This window comes from Haliotis asinina, chromosome 15, assembly GCF_037392515.1.
Source record: "Haliotis asinina isolate JCU_RB_2024 chromosome 15, JCU_Hal_asi_v2, whole genome shotgun sequence".
Classification (NCBI taxonomy): Eukaryota; Metazoa; Mollusca; class Gastropoda; order Lepetellida; family Haliotidae; genus Haliotis; species Haliotis asinina.
Genome location: NC_090294.1, coordinates 11042475 through 11063573, shown reverse-complemented (window position 1 = coordinate 11063573; position 21099 = coordinate 11042475). Strand labels below are relative to the sequence as shown.

The 21099-nt window shown below is 41.0% G+C and overlaps 1 protein-coding gene across 1 annotated transcript in view; it reads left to right on the top strand.

Annotated features, from left to right (window-relative positions):
• LOC137265513 (uncharacterized) overlaps window positions 1-12376 on the top strand; it is a 30463-nt gene extending 18087 nt beyond the window's left edge. Inside the window, exons 7-15 of the mRNA XM_067800927.1 lie at window positions 198-356; window positions 853-1039; window positions 2748-2846; window positions 3147-3236; window positions 4085-4274; window positions 7985-8230; window positions 8738-8896; window positions 9111-9656; window positions 11713-12376. Coding sequence (XP_067657028.1) covers window positions 198-356; window positions 853-1039; window positions 2748-2846; window positions 3147-3236; window positions 4085-4274; window positions 7985-8230; window positions 8738-8896; window positions 9111-9656; window positions 11713-12020 — 1984 coding nt within the window. The 3' untranslated portion in view covers window positions 12021-12376. The remainder of the gene's footprint in view (window positions 1-197; window positions 357-852; window positions 1040-2747; window positions 2847-3146; window positions 3237-4084; window positions 4275-7984; window positions 8231-8737; window positions 8897-9110; window positions 9657-11712) is intronic.
• The last annotated feature ends 8723 nt before the right edge of the window (window positions 12377-21099 follow it).

The window sequence follows — 21099 nt, the reverse complement described above, 5'->3', positions numbered from 1 at the left end:
TATTCCATGATACTGCTCTTGTCCTGCCCATTCCTTTTCACTCATAGTTTTCTGGATGTTCCATGGCAATACCATCAAAAAAATCTCAGTTCCATGTACTGAGTTTCTATCATTGTTTGTGGCAGTAGGTGAATGAGTTATACTTAGCTGTCTTATTGGTTTGATCAGTTGTCAAACTAGTAGTACATGCTTTACAGATATGTGAGAGATGCCATCCAGATGATGGTGCATGTGATGCAGAACCCTTTGAAGGAAGATGTAAAGCCAGTCTGTTTGAAAGCGGTATCCAGTATCTTCAACTGGACAAGGAGCCAGGGGCTAATCCTGACCACTAACTGTCTCACACAGCTGTTACAGTAAGACAGAAAATGTATTTTCTAGTGTGGGGGCTTGGGGTCAGAATAGCTTTTAAGAATCACATGCACGTATATCTAGACTTGCTAAATGGCTCCAGATTTGCAGATGTCATTAGAAATTGCTCAATAGGAATCATGTTCAGCCTGGTTCCCGAGGTCTGGTTCTACTGAATTCACCCCATCGTAGTCATCACCAGTAGCTATGGGTGCGGGTTCTTATTATAAGTGTTTCTTATACCTTAATGAGTATCATGTCATAGTCAGTCTGTATGTCACTGACTAACAATATTCCTTTAATCATGAGATGTAATCAGGGAACTTTGCACGCACAGAAATTTTCAGTAGCCCAGTTGAGTGTTCCCTCACCATGCCAAAGGTGTAGGTTGGATTCCCATGTGTACAATTTGTGAAGCCCATTTCCAGTGTCCCTTGCTATGTTATTAGAATATTGCAAAAAGCAGTGTACGACACAACTCACCCCCTCCTACGCTTCCAGAGTGTCGCTGCACACGTTGATGCTTCAAGATGTGGTCATCTACTGTCAGCAGCAGAAACATGCTGTACCCTCCAGCATCATGCAAGTTGCGCTGCTGTCTAACTTGGACGACATCTCGTTCAGGGAGAAAGCAGAGCTGATACTTCACAACATGACGGAAAAATCAGTGAAGGTGCTGGGGATTGAGGTGAGCAAATGTTTTTTGTTTGATTTGATTCCTCTTGATTATGAATCACTGTCTCACGTTTGCAGATGATATCAGTTGCATTTTCTTATTGCACAAAGTATTGTCATATGGCCCTGGTATTTGGTCCATTTCCTAGATGAGGCATTAAGTGTATGTTGCTGTATGGGGCATGATTTATTCCTTTGTTTCTTGCAGCCTTGCAACCCAAAATTACAAAGTGTTACTTAGTTATTATGAGGCGAACTTGCCCAAGGTGCAAGTCAAATTTTTAGAAATATACTCTTCAAAAAAAGGAGGGGATAATGAACATTCAATTTGGACACGAAGTGTAAACGTTAAGACATTTCAAGGACAGACATCTTATGAACACACCACAATTTCTCTCAATTACCACCCCTAGACACAACGCATGATGCAGAGATGCCAACCTCTATGATATTATCGTAGTTGCTACAAATTTTAACTTCAAACTACGCCAATACGATTCCACAAGAAATCCTACAAAATCTAAAATGCATTAAAATTTGGATAAATAGACAAAAACATATATTTTCAGCGATGAAATACATTTTCGGACTTCACGTACCTTCCATCCATCATATTTAATGACATATTTGAACAGGAATGATTGCAAGTAACAAACGTAATTTTAGCAAAGCGAATTTCAAAACCTTTGCGATTTGACACGTTTAATTCCTGCGGAAATAATGTAACCAAGTGACCATAATATCATTCATGTTTTTCCCAGAATCCATCATGATTTTGTTTATTTAGTTGACTACGACTTTTATGGTCAAACTACTAATTTTGAACATTGAAACTACTATTTGCAACACTTTAGAGTTGGCATCTCTGATGATGTGCACGTGCACAACACAGTAGCCCCATACAAGCACGTGGGGTCTCAGTCTTGATTTTGACATCTTTCTTTTTTAAAGAAGGTCGGGAAATCACTGAGAACATTAATTTTGACACTCATCTTGCATATCACATTTGTTAGTATTGAAAATCATATGCATGCAAAGTACATGCCATACATTAATCATCTTTCAAAAGTGACTACATTCCAAATAACTATGGTTGTACGGAAGTGCAGTTGTTGATGCACTCTTAAAACATTCAATAATATCATATCAACATTGATATCTAAATATTGTTAATTGTTAATAAAAAATAATAATGAAGATCCCATATGTTTTTTTAAAGAGTATAAATGAGCAATAAATCTAATGTAAACATACATATGCCAGGTCATTTTCCTTCTAAACTTTGAATAGCTATGGCACCGAAACACTGTTATTCACAGACAGATCTCGGCTGTGTAAACAGATCAGCTGTGTCTCAACGATGCTGTTGTTTCCATTGGTACTACATCATGAAAATGTGATTATGTGCACCCAAACTTTTGATATTTTTAACAAACTACTTTGCAACTGAAATTTGGCTGATGCAATTGAGTGTTTATCTTAGGTTGCACCTGGTGCATGTAGATTAACAAACTTTTAAGCCTTGCTGTATGTTATCACCATTCAGTCGATTTGATGTTCCTGTGCATTGGGGTAGTTTAGTGGTTAAAGTCTCTGCACGATATGCTGACATTGTTGGAATATTGCTAAAGGCAGCATGAAACAAAACTCTTTCACTCACTCACTCGCTGAGCTCTTGATGGCTGTACACCTGTCATACTGTTAACCCTTTATTTTTTTAGGTCATAGAGCAACTGTCAACAGTGCAGTGGTCCCCCGAGAAGGATACACAGCATAAAGTCATGCGGGTCTATCAGACCATGACTGCAGAACCTTACACGGTGAGTCAAAGGATCCTTTGTGAGAACATACTCAGAGCTATAGATCTATTCCTTGACCAAATATGTGATTTAGTTATTAAGTAAATAAGAAATTGTATAACTTTATGGAAAACAACTTCTGGCTTATTACAGATTATGTTATGTTTTCTGTTAGTGAAGAGGGGTGTAAGAATGTGAATCAAAATGTTATTGATGCCATAAACCACATGCTATCCTTAACGTAGTGTTTCCCGAGTTTTTGTGTAGTGTTTATGAGACTTGGATGAAGTCAATTATAAGTTTTTGGTGGTGTTGTTCAAGGACTTGGTTGTGAATTGGGAGGATGAAGAACTGGAGAAAGAGGTACAACCAGACAGTGAAGACTACAAAGGAATATACCACATGATTTCTGTAAGTTAATCACTAACAGCAATTCATATTAGCCTCCTATCAACCACTAACAGCAGTTCACATTAGTCTCCTATCAACCACTAACAGCAATTCACATTAGCCTATCAACCACTAAGAGCAATTCACATTAGCCTCCTATCAACCACAAACAGCAATTCACATTAGTCTCATATCGACCACTAACAGCATTTCACATTGAAGTCCTATTAACCACTAACAGCAATTCACATTAGCCTCCTATCAACCACTAAGAGCAATTCACATTAGCCTCCTATCAACCACAAACAGCAATTCACATTAGTCTCATATCGACCACTAACAGCATTTCACATTGAAGTCCTATTAACCACTAACAGCAATTCACATTAGCCTCCTATCAACCACTAAGAGCAATTCACATTAGCCTCCTATCAACCACAAACAGCCGTTCACATTAGTCTCATATCGACCACTAACAGCATTTCACATTGAAGTCCTATTAACCACTAACAGCAATTCACATTAGCCTCCTATCAACCACAAACAGCAATTCACATTAGCCTCCTATGCACCACTAACAGCCGTTCACATTAGTCTCCCGTCAACCACTACTCTGCCTAGGGCAGTAGAGCAGCCCAGTTTTGATTCCTCACTGCAGTACAATATGTTAAGCTTTTTCATGATATAGCCGAAATATATTGCTAATAACAAAGTAAACTAATACTTGCTAGTTCACTAACGCACTAATTCAGTATCCTATTCGGGGTGGTGAATAGGCCAGTTTTTGCTCCCTCTTAAAACCCCATTCGTTGTCTTCCAAAAAAATGGTTTGGTTGGTAGGATGTAAAATTTACCTTTCTGTTTTTCAGGGATGTAGGCAGTCCATGAACTGGAAATATCTTGCCCAAATCTACATGATACAGTGTACTTCCCACACCCTTCCCAACTCCAAGTTCCTAAGGGTGTACGTTGATGTGCTCCATGATAAACAGGATTCCCTCAAGACTGCCAGTTACTTCCACGCTTTCCTAAATAATGTGTTCAGCCAGTACCAGGAAGGTATGTCATTAGCTTGCCCTTCAGGTGGTCATTGGCAAGCCCAGATTAGATATTGCCTGGATATTGCCTTATAAGACTAGGGTCTCCTTTCACAAAGCAACTTTTACAAAGGGTAACAGTAACTCATATTCTTTAACAGTACACTAGGGTTACCTTAGTGACCGACAGTGGAAAGAAGCGACTATGAAGTCAATAGTACAGGGTATTGCAGTGAAATTGTTTCCTAAAGATTCAAGGTTACTTTCTACATCTGAACAGCCTGTTTTGGATTTCATTCTATTGGAGTGGTAAGAGAAGCACAAAATGTCACATGAACACCTGGGCAACGGTACAGATTTAAATCAGCTTCATATTTTGGGCACGTGTAGTTTTTCCCTACACCTGTTTCTAAGTTGCAAGCAATTTGCTGAGTAGCAGTGCATGTACCTTGGACATGCTAGACCTTATTTTGGCTTTGAATCCTAGTATGGTCCAGTCATGTTCCCAACTTTGTCAGCTCAAGAATGTGGTTAAAGCAGTTACTTGTAACGCCAAAGACACAGATTTGGGCACAAAGTGTAAAACCCATTATTTTTCCTTATCCTGACTCATGCTTAGTTGCTTATCTCCTCTTCCTGATGAAGGTAGTGGAACAGCTGAAATCCCTTGAAGTTCCCTTCTCAAAAACGCGCACGTAAAATTCACACTCACCCATGAGTTACCTCCCCTCCCGCTCACGTGGTCATCATGCTTAGTTGCTTATCTCCTCTTCCTGATGAAGGTAGTGGAACAGCTGAAATCCCTTGAAGTTCCCTTCTCAAAAACGCGCACGTAAAATTCACACTCACCCATGAGTTACCTCCCCTCCCGCTCACATGGTCAGCTGATCGGCCATGATACTCACTTTCTGCTTATTGCCCGATGAGGGCGGCTGGAGGTACCCAGGGTCTCCATTATGGCGATAAGTTTTTCAACTATTTCGGTCCTTTTACTATATTTATTTCGTATGCGGTATTTGGTTTATGTATATGCGTCACAATTTGTTTATTTGTGATTATTGGGTTGATATAGCACATATTTTGTCAACCAAGACTTAGTCTCCATCGATGAAATCGTGTTTACATTGTAGATTACGGCTGTCAGCAGTTGACCCGCTCATACGTGTAAGTCCTTATGTTCTTCCGCTATTTGCTGTGAAATTTGCAGAAATGTATCTGTTTCAGAATTTATTGTATAAATTTGTTCTTTTCACAGGTGTGCGAGGGACAGACAACGTTGACTTTCATAATTCATGTCTAATCGGGTGATTTAGCTTAGGGTAATCGCTTTTTCATTAACTGCTGAATTTCATTTCAGTTATCAGTCAGGTGTGTCTCCGGGGTTATATCTTGGATCCAGCGAGTCTCCCCTAGACCACAGAAGAGTACTTCATCGGGAATGGGGCGTTGCAGCCTAAGAAGTCCAGATCACCATCGTCGTCGAAGACGAAGTTGTCTGCAATGAAGTTGTTGCAGAATCAATTTTCTTCGATGAAGAAGGCCTTTGGTGACAAGATCGTCCTTCTACAGGAGTGACATCTACAATGAACTGGCATTGATGCTACACTTATACCAAATTCCTCATACCAGCACTATCTTTAGACACCATGATATTCAAGATTTATTTATCTTATGTCCAGTCAGAGCATTGAAGATATACATTGCACATACCAAGTCTAGAAGAATGTTTCAAGCGCCTGTTTATCCCTATATCTACTGAGATTTACAGAAATATCCCGCAGCACTATCTCAGTGTGGATCAGAGCTATTATATTGAGAGCCTTTGATTGGAACCTCTGCGAGTCTCCAACCCACATGAAGTCAGAGCCTTGGCCTCTACACTAGCACTACATGGGAATTGCTCGCTATCAACTATAATGGAGGGCTGCTTTTGGAAGTCAAACACATTGTTTGCCAACCACTACCTACGATACATAGTCACGGATGACGTCTCTGGCATTCATCAGTTTGGGCCTCATTGAAGATATACATTGCACATACCAAGTCTAGAAGAATGTTTCAAGCGCCTGTTTATCCCTATATCTACTGAGATTTACAGAATATCCCGCAGTTACAGAATATCCCGCAGTTCCCCGAAGGCACTGAGTTCACTCACCCATTTTATCACGTGACTTGTGGAAGCCAGACGCTCTACAGAGTATAATGGTGGAAAGTCCATGGACACGTCTTAAACAGACTAGCATGAGCGATTATTACCCTGTACTCGTAATGAAGATACTTGTACGTGAAGAAGGGTCGTAACTAGTCTCGATTGCTATAGCTTCACATTTAGTTGCATTAGAAACTAGCAGGAAGCTAGTTACTTTTGATGTCATCATATGTCACTCAACGAAGTCGTTTACAGAAGACAAGTTCGACTGGATGTGATCCCCTCAGATCACAGAAGGACAAGACCAAATTATCACCGTGACAAGTTCCCGTTAAGGGGGGGAATTACTGGGTGTCATTTTGGACAGCCAGCAGAATCCAGTGTGGTCTAACCTACCGCCGTTCCGTCGGATTCTGTAAGCAGTTAAGCATGCGTCAGGATAAGGAAAAATATGTAATTTTCTGAATAAAATTGATATTTTATACTTATCCTGACTCATGATCTCCCAAAGCCCTCACGCTGAATTCTCATATTCTTGTGTCAGGTGATTATAGGAGAGAGTGAGTATCATGGCCGATCAGCTGACCATGTGCGGTAACTCATGGGCTAGTGTGAATTTTATGTGTGCTTCTTTTAGAAGGGATCTTCAAGGGATTCCAGGTGTTTCACTACCGTCGCCAGGAAGAGGAGATAAGCAATTAAGCATGAGTCAGGATAAGTATAAATATCAATTTTATTCAGAAAATTACATTCTTGTGTTCCCAGTGGTTATATTGCCAAAAGCGGTGTGAAACCTCACTCGTTCACTTCACCAGAATTGTTATTGTACGAGACGCATATCACTTCAGGCTTTCCCCTCACTTCAAGCTCTCATGTCATGATGTCTCTGCAGGGTAGCCGAGTATTTGAAGTGTTCGCTCGTCATTCTGAAGACCCGTCTTCAATTCCCCACATAGGTACAATGTGTGAAGCCCATTTCTGGTGCCCCAATGAATTGCAGGAATACTGCTGAAAACGACATAATACTAAACTCACTGTCTGCAGCCCCCAAGATCACCGGCTCATTTTCCTCTTAGTTTTTTTGACTCATACCGATTCTCAGCCTTGTACAATAATACTGTTCTTAGCAGGAAACAATATTAGGACAGGTGGAATTTATACCATGTGCAAATACTGCATTCTTACCATATACGAAATGTAATGCAGTGGAAGTTTTTAGAGCCTTATGAGCACACTCATAAATATTTATATGTCATAGACATCACTGTTACATTCCAATTGTAGAGTATAGGTGAGGTTATCTTTACTCTGGCTGTCATATTCTTGCACATGTTATGGTAACCAGTGATAGAGTTGCCTTCCTTGTCTTGGTACTCCTACTGTCTTTTAGCAAGATTAGCAAGATCTGGGATCTGTTTGTCGAAAGAATGGCTAACAGCATCAGTTTGTTAGATTCTCTGACTCTGTCATCGTATCCCATGCTCATGGTGTTGATTATTTAAGGACTGCTGCCATATAGCTGAAATATTCCAGCAGAAATTCTTTCCAGTATATCTCTAAGTGTAAAATCTTTCCCCCCTCAGACATCTTGATGGATGCCCTGCTGTCATTAGACAGACGAACATTGGCCCGTATTGGGTTTCACCTGCTAGTTCGTACCTTCAAGTCCCCTCCATATGGACAGTGCTGCACCCTGGTAGCTGACCTCCTGGACAATGATCTCCCCTGTAACAACCTTCGTCCAGAGATGGGATACTCCTTCCACTCAACAGTGATGGAGGTGTGTCTCCAGACAACGCAGTTGGATCGCTTGCTACAGTTCATACAAGGTGAGGTCTGGGATTGAATATTCCTTCAGCAACCCATGCTTGCTGTAAAAGGTGACTATGCTTGTCATAAGAGGTCATAAGAGGGTGGTCAGGCTCACTGACTTGGTTGACACATGTCATCGGGTCCATATTGTGCAGATTAATGCTGGATTGTCTGGTCCAGACTCGCTTATTTACAGACCACCTTCATATAGCTGGAATATTGCTGAGTGTGGAGTAAGACTAAACTCACTCCCTTACTCAATCATACCAAGTGACAGTCAAATGATTACAGTTTCCATCCAAGGTAAAGATCTCCAAACATCATAATGTGAAAACAGAATCTATTGTTTTTAGATAACACAGGTGTAAGGTAATTTGTACCAAACTTTAAGTTTTCAAAATTTAGGTGACTTTAAGGGAAAAGAAATGTGCATGTTCTGTAATATTGGATTTTCTTTTTTTGAATCTCCACTCAAGTTGGCTGAATTGAATTGAATATGTCTTTATCAAGTGTAATTTTTTCAGGTCTGTGCCCCACAGATGTCTTCGCACATGGTTCTCAAGAACGCCCAGATCTGTGGCAAGGTCAGCTGTTATGGGCCATTAATCTCCTTTGCAGCAAATCCCGAATACCAGAAGCAGCTGATGTCCTGGCCTTCTTTCATACTCAGATACCAGAAACAGGTACTGATACTGTGTTCCCTTTTTCGTATCTACCCATCATTCACCAGACTTTCATCTACCAACTCAAATCTAGCCATTTGTTCACCTATGTTTGTATCACATACTTACAATGTATATCGCATGCCAACTCCTGAGTATCACATACCAGTTCTTATCTGTCCATTGCTACCTCCAGTATAATACCTACTGACTGTACATAGTCTGTTTGTTTTAGATGCACTCTTGAGAGATCACCACATAAAAGTTGTTGGTCAGCTGATGGAGTTGGCACTGTGCCAGGGAGATCTGGACACGGCCATAAAGGTCTTTGATAATGCAAAGACCTCGCTCCAGATCAATCATCTCCGCCAACTTCTCCTCCAGTGTTTCCATAGCAACATGTGTGCCAAGGCTCTTGACATCTTCAGTCTTCTCCGACCCTTTTTGACAAATAAGAACTCACAAAACCTCATTAAAATAACGAACAGTTTCCACTTCATCGAGATCGAGATGATCATCCGTTCTCATCTGGTCAACCTGTACCGTCATCTGTGCCAGCTGTGGGTGACTGAGGGACGTACCCCCACAGATGCCAACCTTGCTCTCATGGTTACTGTGGATGACAACACAAATCTGATGCCCAAGTCAGCTCAGGACACTCTCAAGGAAGTCATGCTGATCTTCAGTAAACTTGGAGTAGATAGTCGCCAAACAATCCCATATGGAGTCATGGTGGATATCAACACATTGAAGGAGTACATTAGAGGGTGCGATGAACAAGGTAATTTGCACATGCTGGTACTGTCATGCTTGGAAGGGTGGGAGAATCAATTTAGTGCAATGTTACATTAATTCAAACTTTTCAATTTAATATTGAAATCTAAATATTTAGCTCCAACCTGACATTTGACCCATATTGCTGTCTATGAGTGCTGGCTACTTGCGCTTGCCATGGTGAGTGAAGGAGCACCAGGTTGTCTGTGATCAACCTCTACACCGACCATGTTACAGTCTTATGAGCAGGGCGTCTGCAGCTGTGCGCAGAATCAATTTCATTATCGTGCACTGTAGCCTCCATCTGCTTTACCTTTCAGATAATGCCACCATATATCTATATCTAAGGCTGAGTATTCCTAGTGCAACATTATTCAATACAAAATTCAGTGACAGTGTTCTTTTAAAAGTCCTTGAGAACCGTGTATTTTAAGCTAACATGGAAAGAGAAACTTGCAGTTGCACTTCTGTTCAAGAGTAAAGATGGATGTACAAACTTTTGGAACAATTTTAAATGTAATGCAGGGGGGTATAGTCAATGCCTCGTCTGTCTGTCCATCTATCCATAATCATTTTGTTTCCATAAAACCATTCAATACTTGTAGACCAAACTTGGTATGACAGGTACAACTGAACCTATGGTTGTGCCTTTTTGTTATTTACAGATTTTTCGCATTTCTTTTTTGTTTGTTGTTTTTCCATGGAATGTTTTGGTCTTAGTCTAATGGGAGGGGTGGATTTCAGGAGCATACCTAAAAAAACATTCAATTTTTTTTCTGCAAAATATTTAATTATATCAATCAGAACCTAAAGCAGTGCCTTTTGCTATTTACAGGCTTTTGTGATTTTGTTATTTTCTTGGTTCCATGGAAACGTTTCGCACTCAGTCTGAAAAGTGAGCGGTGCGTTTCGATCCCAGAGCACAACTCAAAAACTTCTTAATATCTATCATCAAAACTTGGCAGATATATGGTGGAGGGAAGGGCTTAGTTTCCAGAGCACAACTTGAAAACTTCTTAATCTGTCAGGAAGACTTCTTAAGATCTGTCAGCAAAACTAGGAAGTTACGCGAGGCAGACCCCAAAGTGTTGCCTTTTGCTATTTGTAAATTTTTGTGGTTTAAGGAAACGAGTTGGGCTTAGTCTCAAAAGGGAAGGCTGAGCTTTGTTTCCTGCGCACAACTCAAAAACTTCTTTATATCTTTCAGTTGATCATGGCAGATATAAGACAAATCTTGAAGTGGTGCCTTTTGCTATGTACAGATTTTTGTCATTTTTATATCTCTTGGTATCCATGGAAACGATTCGTACTCCATCTCAAAAAGGAAGGGATGGGCTCTGTTTCCGAAGCACAACTTGAAAACTTCTTAATATCTATCTGCAATGCTTGGCTAATATGTGAGCTAGACCCTGAAGTGGTGCATTTTGCTATTTACAAATTTTTGGCATTTCTATTTTTCCCAGTTCCCATGGAAACGATTTGGACTCTTCTTCTCAAAAGGGAGGGATACACTTTGTTTCCGGAGCACAACTGGAAAACCATTTGATACCTTTCCACAGGTCTTGGCAGATATTTTAGACAGATCTTTTGCTGTTTACAGATATATGTCACTTATATTCTTCATGATTTCCATGGAAACAGTTGTCTGATCCAGGCTTGATTATTTCCAGACCATCACCTTGATTATTTCCAGACCATTGCCATATGGCTGAAATATTGCAGAGTGCAACGTAAAACTAAACTCACTCACTCACTCACTCACTCACTGTTGTATTCATAATATTTTGCAGCAGATTTAGATTTTGTTTATCATGCTACCACTTTTGACTTTTCCATTCCCCTGTTGTTCAAACATCATTACATCTCATCGTCACAGGCACAGGAACCTTTCTAAATTTTGTTTTTCGTGAATTGTTTTCACCAAATTCACTAGCAATAACTGCAAAATTGATGATGTAACTTCAACTAGAACTTACTCATTAATTCATTGAATTCAGGTGTAGTTACGATGGGTAATTTTTTGTCTTCCTATTTTCATTAACAATGTTCCATTTGGGTTTCAGCAAGAAATCTTGGCCTATTTCGGTTATCTCCTGAAGAAAGTCATCCAGTGAATTTGTTTGAATCTCAGGGAAGATATCATCCAAGAGAGACAGAATTTACCAAAGTTAAGGGTCGAGGTCAATCCAGAGGTCAATGTCAGTCCAGAAATCAAAGTTACAACATGAGAGGTTACAACGTAAGGAGTCAAAGTCATGACGTCAGATATCCTAGTCACAGCATTAGAGGTCAAAGTCATGAAAGAGGTCATGGCCACAACAGAGGTCGAGCTCGAGGCCGATATCGCAGAGGTCACCTTCACAACAGATGAACAATTCCTGAAATTGTGTTCCAGCGACAAAAACGGTTTTGGGCGACTGGAAGTGATGCCTCATTGTAAGAGTCACATATGGCTTGTAAAAACTGCATTGAGACCAGGTGATGAGTACTTCGTAGTAATCCAGTAATCACATGTGTCTTTCCTGCGCCAAGAATATAGAGGATATTGTGATATTATTTTGAAAGAATTCAAAACTGCATCAGCTTACAAGTAAGGGGCAGCTGTCATAAGTGAATTAATCTAGTCAGCTTGTTTATCAAACCTGTCATTTTGTAAGCATTTGCATACGCTGACATCCTGCTATAGATGTATTTTAAGGAATCCTGCTGTTTTCAGCACAGTTTCAATTTTATACCCCATATATTACACAAGTATGCATTTATCAAGCAAGTTTTGAATTAAGCTACTTCAAATACCTCAAGGCAAATAATGTTTGGGGATGTGAAAAGATAATGGACAATTTAACTGTGTCCACAATTTCTTATAATAATGAAAATTCAGGGGATTTTAAAAAACTATACCATTATAACACAAACGAACCTTGGCAAAAGGATGTAGCTCTACTTCAAGTAAGGGGTTACCATGTTCGCTCGTCAGACCATAGACCTGGGTACGATTCCCCACATGAGTGCAATGTGGAAGGTCCATTTCTTGTGTCCCATGCTGTGATGTTGATGGAGTATTTCTAAAGGGGCTTAAAGTTAAACTCACTCACTACTCATTACTCAAGTAATGGTACTTGAGCGGTCCTGTAGAATGTAAAAGATGTTGGCAGTAGATTTACAAATATATAATAAACACAAAGACTTGTAGTGATATATAGTCCGACAGCTTGTATGCCACTTGTTTTCCAATAGTGTTTGTAGAGTTATGTGGGGACACGAAGCATAGTTGATAAGTTGGCAAAGAACACAAGACGTGGTTACCATCTTTGTAAGGGTATTAGTATTAGGTAGTCTTACAATAGCCTTGATCATGGTGTTACTCATGATTCCACAGCATAGAGCCATACAGTAACAGCCATAGGCCAGCAGGCTTCTCTTAATGAAGTTAAAGTAGCTGTCCCACAGTCTAGCATGGACCTTCTAAAGGCTCTAGATGGAACTAAAGTAGTGATCCCCAGTCTAGCATAGTTCTCCCTGAGGCCTTAGATGAAACTAAAGTAGTGATCCCCAGCCTAGCATAGGTGTCCCTGAGGCCTAAGATGAAACTAAAGTAGTGATCCCCAGCCTAGCATAGTTCTCCCTGAGGCCTTAGATGAAACTAAAGTAGTGATCCCCAGCCTAGCATAGGTGTCCCTGAGGCCTTAGATGAAACTAAAGTAGTGATCCCCAGTCTAGCATAGGTGTCCCTGAGGCCTTAGATGGAACTAAAGTAGTGATCCCCAGTCTAGCATAGTTCTCCCTGAGGCCTTAGATGAAACTAAAGTAGTGATCCCCAGTCTAGCATAGGTGTCCCTGAGGCCTAAGATGAAACTAAAGTAGTGATCCCCAGCCTAGCATAGGTGTCCCTGAGGCCTTAGATGAAACTGAAGTAGTGAACCCCAGCCTAGCATAGGTGTCCCTGAGGCCTAAGATGAAACTAAAGTAGTGATCCCCAGTCTAGCATAGTTCTCCCTGAGGCCTTAGATGAAACTAAAGTAGGGATCCCCAGCCTAGCATAGTTCTCCCTGAGGCCTTAGATGAAACTAAAGTAGTGATCCCCAGCCTAGCATAGGTGTCCCTGAGGCCTTAGATGAAACTGAAGTAGTGAACCCCAGCCTAGCATAGGTGTCCCTGAGGCCTTAGATGAAACTAAAGTAGTGAACCCCAGCCTAGCATAGTTCTCCCTGAGGCCTTAGATGAAACTGAGATAGTGATCCCCAGCCTAGCATAGGTGTCCCTGAGGCCTTAGATGAAACTGAAGTAGTGATCCCCAGTCTAGCATAGTTCTCCCTGAGGCCTTAGATGAAACTAAAGTAGTGATCCCCAGTCTATCACAGGTCTGCCTGAGGCCTAAGATGAAACTAAAGTAGTGATCCCCAGTCTAGCATAGGTCTATCTGAGGCCTTAGATGAAACTAAAGTAGTGATCCCCAGCCTAGCATAGGTCTTCCTGAGGCCTAAGATGAAACTAAAGTAGTGATCCCCAGTCTAGCATAGGTGTCCCTGAGGCCTTAGATGAAACTGAAGTAGTGAACCCCAGCCTAGCATAGGTGTCCCTGAGGCCTTAGATGAAACTGAAGTAGTGATCCCCAGCCTAGCATAGTTCTCCCTGAGGCCTAAGATGAAACTAAAGTAGTGATCCCCAGCCTAGCATAGGTGTCCCTGAGGCCTTAGATGAAACTGAAGTAGTGAACCCCAGCCTAGCATAGGTGTCCCTGAGGCCTTAGATGAAACTAAAGTAGTGAACCCCAGCCTAGCATAGTTCTCCCTGAGGCCTTAGATGAAACTGAAGTAGTGATCCCCAGCCTAGCATAGGTGTCCCTGAGGCCTTAGATGAAACTGAAGTAGTGAACCCCAGCCTAGCATAGGTGTCCCTGAGGCCTTAGATGAAACTGAAGTAGTGATCCCCAGCCTAGCATAGTTCTCCCTGAGGCCTAAGATGAAACTAAAGTAGTGATCCCCAGCCTAGCATAGGTGTCCCTGAGGCCTTAGATGAAACTGAAGTAGTGAACCCCAGCCTAGCATAGGTGTCCCTGAGGCCTTAGATGAAACTAAAGTAGTGAACCCCAGCCTAGCATAGTTCTCCCTGAGGCCTTAGATGAAACTGAAGTAGTGATCCCCAGCCTAGCATAGGTGTCCCTGAGGCCTTAGATGAAACTGAAGTAGTGAACCCCAGCCTAGCATAGTTCTCCCTGAGGCCTTAGATGAAACTAAAGTAGTGATCCCCAGTCTATCACAGGTCTGCCTGAGGCCTTAGATGAAACTAAAGTAGTGATCCCCAGCCTAGCATAGGTCTATCTGAGGCCTTAGATGAAACTACAGTAGTCATCCCCAACTTGGAAATGGCTTTCGTAAACCTTTAATGAAACTAAAGTAGGGTTCCCCAGTCAGTCATGGGCTTCCCTAAGTTATTGATGGAACTAAAGTAGTAATCCCACAGTCAAGCATGGGCCTTCCTTGGGCCCTTGATGGAACTAAAGTAGTGATCCCACAGCCTAGCATGGGCCTTCAATAGGCCCTACATGGAACAGAAGTAGTGATCCCACAGCCTAGCATGGGCCTTCAGTAGGCCCTACATGGAACAGAAGTAGTTATCCCACAGCCTAGCATGGGCCTTCAATAGGCCCTACATGGAACAGAAGTAGTGATCCCACAGCCTAGCATGGGCCTTCAATAGGCCCTACATGGAACAGAAGTAGTGATCCCACAGCCTAGCATGGGCCTTCAATAGGCCCTACATGGAACAGAAGTAGTGATCCCACAGTGTAGTATGGGCCTTCCTTCGACCTTTGATGGAACAAAAGGAGTGATGCCTTAGTCTGTAATGGACCTTGTTAAGGCCCTAGATAAATCTAAAGTGATCCTTAGCCTAGCATGGGCCTTCCTAGAACGAACTTTAAGTAATGATCTTCAGGTGAAAATGGGCCTTCCTTCGGTCCTACATGTAACAAGAGTAGTGATCACACAGTCTGGCATGGGCTTCCGTATGTCCTAGATAAATCTAAAGTGATCCCCGCCTAGAATGTGCCTTCCGGCCTAAGGTGAAACTAAAGTCGTGATTGTACTGTGTAATATGCATTTCCTTTGGCAGTAGATGGAACTAAAGTCGTGATTGTACAGTGTAGCATGCACTTCCTTTGACAATGGATGGAACTAAAGTCGTGATTGTACAGTGTAGAATGCACTTCCTTTGGCAGTAGATGGAACTAAAGTCGTGATTGTACAGTGTAGAATGCACTTCCTTTGACAGTAGATGGAACTGAAGTCGTGATTGTACAGTGTAGAATGCACTTTGACAGTAGATGGAACTAAAGTCGTGATTGTACAGTGTAGTACGCACTTGCTTTGGCAGTAGATGGAACTAAAGTCGTGATTGTACAGTGTAGAATGCACCTCCTTTGACAATAGATGGAACTAAAGTCGTGATTGTACAGTGTAGAATGCACTTCCTTTGGCAGTAGATGGAACTAAAGTCGTGATTGTACAGTGTAGAATGCACTTCCTTTGACAGTAGATGGAACTAAAGTCGTGATTGTACAGTGTAGTACGCACTTCCTTTGACAGTAGATGGAACTAAAGTCGTGATTGTACAGTGTAGAATGCACTTCCTTTGACAGTAGATGGAACTGAAGTCGTGATTGTACAGTGTAGAATGCACTTCCTTTGACAGTAGATGGAACTGAAGTCGTGATTGTACAGTGTAGAATGCACTTCCTTTGACAATAGATGGAACTAAAGTCGTGATTGTACAGTGTAGAATGCACTTCCTTTGACAGTAGATGGAACTAAAGTCGTGATTGTACAGTGTAGAATGCACTTCCTTTGACAATAGATGGAACTAAAGTCGTGATTGTACAGTGTAGTACGCACTTCCTTTGACAATAGATGGAACTAAAGTCGTGATTGTACAGTGTAGAATGCACTTCCTTAGTCAGTAGATGGAACTAAAGTCGTGATTGTACAGTGTAGAATGCACTTCCTTTGACAATAGATGGAACTAAAGTCGTGATTGTACAGTGTAGTACGCACTTCCTTTGACAGTAGATGGAACTAAAGTTGTGATTGTACAGTGTAGAATGCACTTCCTTTGACAGTAGATGGAACTAAAGTCGTGATTGTACAGTGTAGAATGCACTTCCTTTGACAGTAGATGGAACTAAAGTCGTGATTGTACAGTGTAGAATGCACTTCCTTTGACAATAGATGGAACTAAAGTCGTGATTGTACAGTGTAGTACGCACTTCCTTTGACAGTAGATGGAACTAAAGTCGTGATTGTACAGTGTAGAATGCACTTCCTTTGACAGTAGATGGAACTAAAGTCGTGATTGTACAGTGTAGAATGCACTTCCTTTGACAGTAGATGGAACTAAAGTCGTGATTGTACAGTGTAGTACGCACTTCCTTTGACAGTAGATGGAACTAAAGTCGTGATTGTACAGTGTAGAATGCACTTCCTTTGACAGTAGATGGAACTGAAGTCGTGATTGTACAGTGTAGAATGCACTTCCTTTGACAGTAGATGGAACTGAAGTCGTGATTGTACAGTGTAGAATGCACTTCCTTTGACAGTAGATGGAACTAAAGTCGTGATTGTACAGTGTAGAATGCACTTCCTTTGACAGTAGATGGAACTAAAGTCGTGATTGTACAGTGTAGAATGCACTTCCTTTGACAATAGATGGAACTAAAGTCGTGATTGTACAGTGTAGTACGCACTTCCTTTGACAATAGATGGAACTAAAGTCGTGATTGTACAGTGTAGAATGCACTTCCTTAGTCAGTAGATGGAACTAAAGTCGTGATTGTACAGTGTAGAATGCACTTCCTTTGACAATAGATGGAACTAAAGTCGTGATTGTACAGTGTAGTACGCACTTCCTTTGACAGTAGATGGAACTAAAGTTGTGATTGTACAGTGTAGAATGCACTTCCTTTGACAGTAGATGGAACTAAAGTCGTGATTGTACAGTGTAGAATGCACTTCCTTTGACAGTAGATGGAACTAAAGTCGTGATTGTACAGTGTAGAATGCACTTCCTTTGACAATAGATGGAACTAAAGTCGTGATTGTACAGTGTAGTACGCACTTCCTTTGACAGTAGATGGAACTAAAGTCGTGATTGTACAGTGTAGAATGCACTTCCTTTGGCAGTAGATGGAACTAAAGTCGTGATTGTACAGTGTAGAATGCACTTCCTTTGACAATAGATGGAAGTAAAGTCGTGATTGTACAGTGTAGAATGCACTTCCTTTGGCAGTAGATGGAACTAAAGTCGTGATTGTACAGTGTAGAATGCACTTCCTTTGACAGTAGATGAAACTGAAGTCGTGATTGTACAGTGTAGAATGTACTTCCTTTGACAGTAGATGAAACTGAAGTCGTGATTGTACAGTGTAGAATGCACTTCCTTTGACAGTAGATGGAACCGAAGTCGTGATTGTAGTGTAGGATACACTTCCTTTGACAATAGATGGAACTGAAGTCGTGATTGTACAGTGTAGAATGCACTTCCTTTGACAATAGATGGAACTAAAGTCGTGATTGTACAGTGTAGTACGCACTTCCTTTGACAGTAGATGGAACTAAAGTCGTGATTGTACAGTGTAGAATGCACTTCCTTTGGCAGTAGATGGAACTAAAGTCGTGATTGTACAGTGTAGAATGCACTTCCTTTGACAGTAGATGAAACTGAAGTCGTGATTGTACAGTGTAGAATGCACTTCCTTTGACAATAGATGGAACTGAAGTCGTGATTGTACAGTGTAGAATGCACTTCCTTTGGCAGTAGATGGAACTAAAGTCGTGATTGTACAGTGTAGAATGCACTTCCTTTGACAGTAGATGAAACTGAAGTCGTGATTGTACAGTGTAGAATGCACTTCCTTTGACAGTAGATGGAACTGAAGTCGTGATTGTACAGTGTAGAATGCACTTCCTTTGACAGTAGATGGAACTAAAGTCGTGATTGTACAGTGTAGAATGCACTTCCTTTGGCAGTAGATGGAACTAAAGTCGTGATTGTACAGTGTAGAATGCACTTCCTTTGGCAGTAGATGGAACTAAAGTCGTGATTGTACAGTGTAGAATGCACTTCCTTTGACAATAGATGGAACTGAAGTCGTGATTGTACAGTGTAGAATGCACTTCCTTTGACAATAGATGGAACTAAAGTCGTGATTGTACAGTGTAGTACGCACTTCCTTTGACAGTAGATGGAACTAAAGTCGTGATTGTACAGTGTAGTACGCACTTCCTTTGACAGTAGATGGAACTAAAGTCGTGATTGTACAGTGTAGTACGCACTTCCTTTGACAGTAGATGGAACTAAAGTCGTGATTGTACAGTGTAGAATGCACTTCCTTTGACAGTAGATGGAACTAAAGTCGTGATTGTACAGTGTAGAATGCACTTCCTTTGACAGTAGATGGAACTAAAGTCGTGATTGTACAGTGTAGAATGCACTTCCTTTGACAATAGATGGAACTAAAGTCGTGATTGTACAGTGTAGAATGCACTTCCTTTGACAGTAGATGGAACTAAAGTCGTGATTGTACAGTGTAGAATGCACTTCCTTTGGCAGTAGATGGAACTAAAGTCGTGATTGTACAGTGTAGAATGCACTTCCTTTGACAGTAGATGGAACTAAAGTCGTGATTGTACAGTGTAGTACGCACTTCCTTTGACAGTAGATGGAACTAAAGTCGTGATTGTACAGTGTAGAATGCACTTCCTTTGGCAGTAGATGGAACTAAAGTCGTGATTGTACAGTGTAGAATGCACTTCCTTTGACAGTAGATGGAACTAAAGTCGTGATTGTACAGTGTAGAATGCACTTCCTTTGGCAGTAGATGGAACTAAAGTCGTGATTGTACAGTGTAGAATGCACTTCCTTTGACAGTAGATGGAACTGAAGTCGTGATTGTACAGTGTAGAATGCACTTTGACAATAGATGGAACTAAAGTCGTGATTGTACAGTGTAGTACGCACTTGCTTTGGCAGTAGATGGAACTAAAGTCGTGATTGTACAGTGTAGAATGCACTTCCTTTGACAGTAGATGGAACTAAAGTCGTGATTGTACAGTGTAGAATGCACTTCCTTTGGCAGTAGATGGAACTGAAGTCGTGATTGTACAGTGTAGAATGCACTTCCTTTGGCAGTAGATGGAACTAAAGCAGTGATTGTACAGTGTAGAATGCACTTCCTTAGGCAGTAGATGTAATTAAAGTACTTATATCCAGCCAAGCATGAGCTTCCTTGTTCCCTAGATGGAACTATAGTACTGATCCATGGCCTAGATTGTGATTTCTCTAAGCCATAGATGATACTAAGGTAGTTTAGTTAAATCTCAGAGTCTCATAGGCCTTTGGCTCCACTTGGAACTTAAGTAGTGATCCATCAGTTTTCTTTGGGCCAGAGAAGGAGCCATTAAAACTGTTCCTTCTCAGGCCCTAGGTGACTGAGTTAGTGATCCCACAGCCTAATGTGTCTTCTCAGGCCATAGTTGGATCTAAAGTAGTGTTCCCATAGCAATGCATGTACTTCCTTAGGCCCACGAGTTACCAGGGTCTAAGGTTACTAGGCCTTCAGCAGACTATGAACTAACTGCCCCAAATAAATGAAAACTACAAAAAAGAACTTGGGCTGCCCATAGACCAAGTAGTAATTCACAATACCCAAAGGTTCTCCTGTCTGGGTTCGTCCTAGTGGCAATACTGTGATATACTTGTTTTTCATGATGATAAAGTTTAAGAAATAAATGCACCGAGCTTGAAGGACAAAGAGGTATCTATCATCTTCCCATGCTTCATGCCACTGTGCCTTATATCATATGTTAGCAAAGGTCTAATGTCAACCTTTTTAAGAAATGTCCATGTTACTATTGTCTGGGAATCCCTAAAAGTAAGATTTCATCTTAAATGGAGTTAAACCCCAGCCTTTGTCCTTAGACTTGGTCTGTCACCATGGCTGGCTTAAGCATTTAAGACCCTGACTCTTTGAACATTCCTCAAGAGTTGAACTTTCAGCTGTGATACAAAAATACAATTCGAAGTGGCATTAATCAGATATTATGCAAATGTTGAGGTGTTTGAGAAAACAAAGAAAATATACATGAATGAGTGTGCATTTGTTGACCGAAAATATTTGTATCTGAGAACACCCAAATGCTGTGTTATAACTTGTGTTTTATGTGTAAAAATATTTTTCTTTTAGTTATTTATGGAGATTTTAGTTTGATCCACATGCTGGAACTGGAAGGGTTTAGATGGTACTCTAGCTCTCTGTTATCAAATATAGCATAACATTGCATTTAGTTTCTGTTTTGTTGTTTCTTACATGTTTATAGTTTCATTGTTGGCATAGTATGCCTTGAGAACTGTAAATAAGATAAATCCTTTGTGCCAAATACAGAGCAATCCTATGT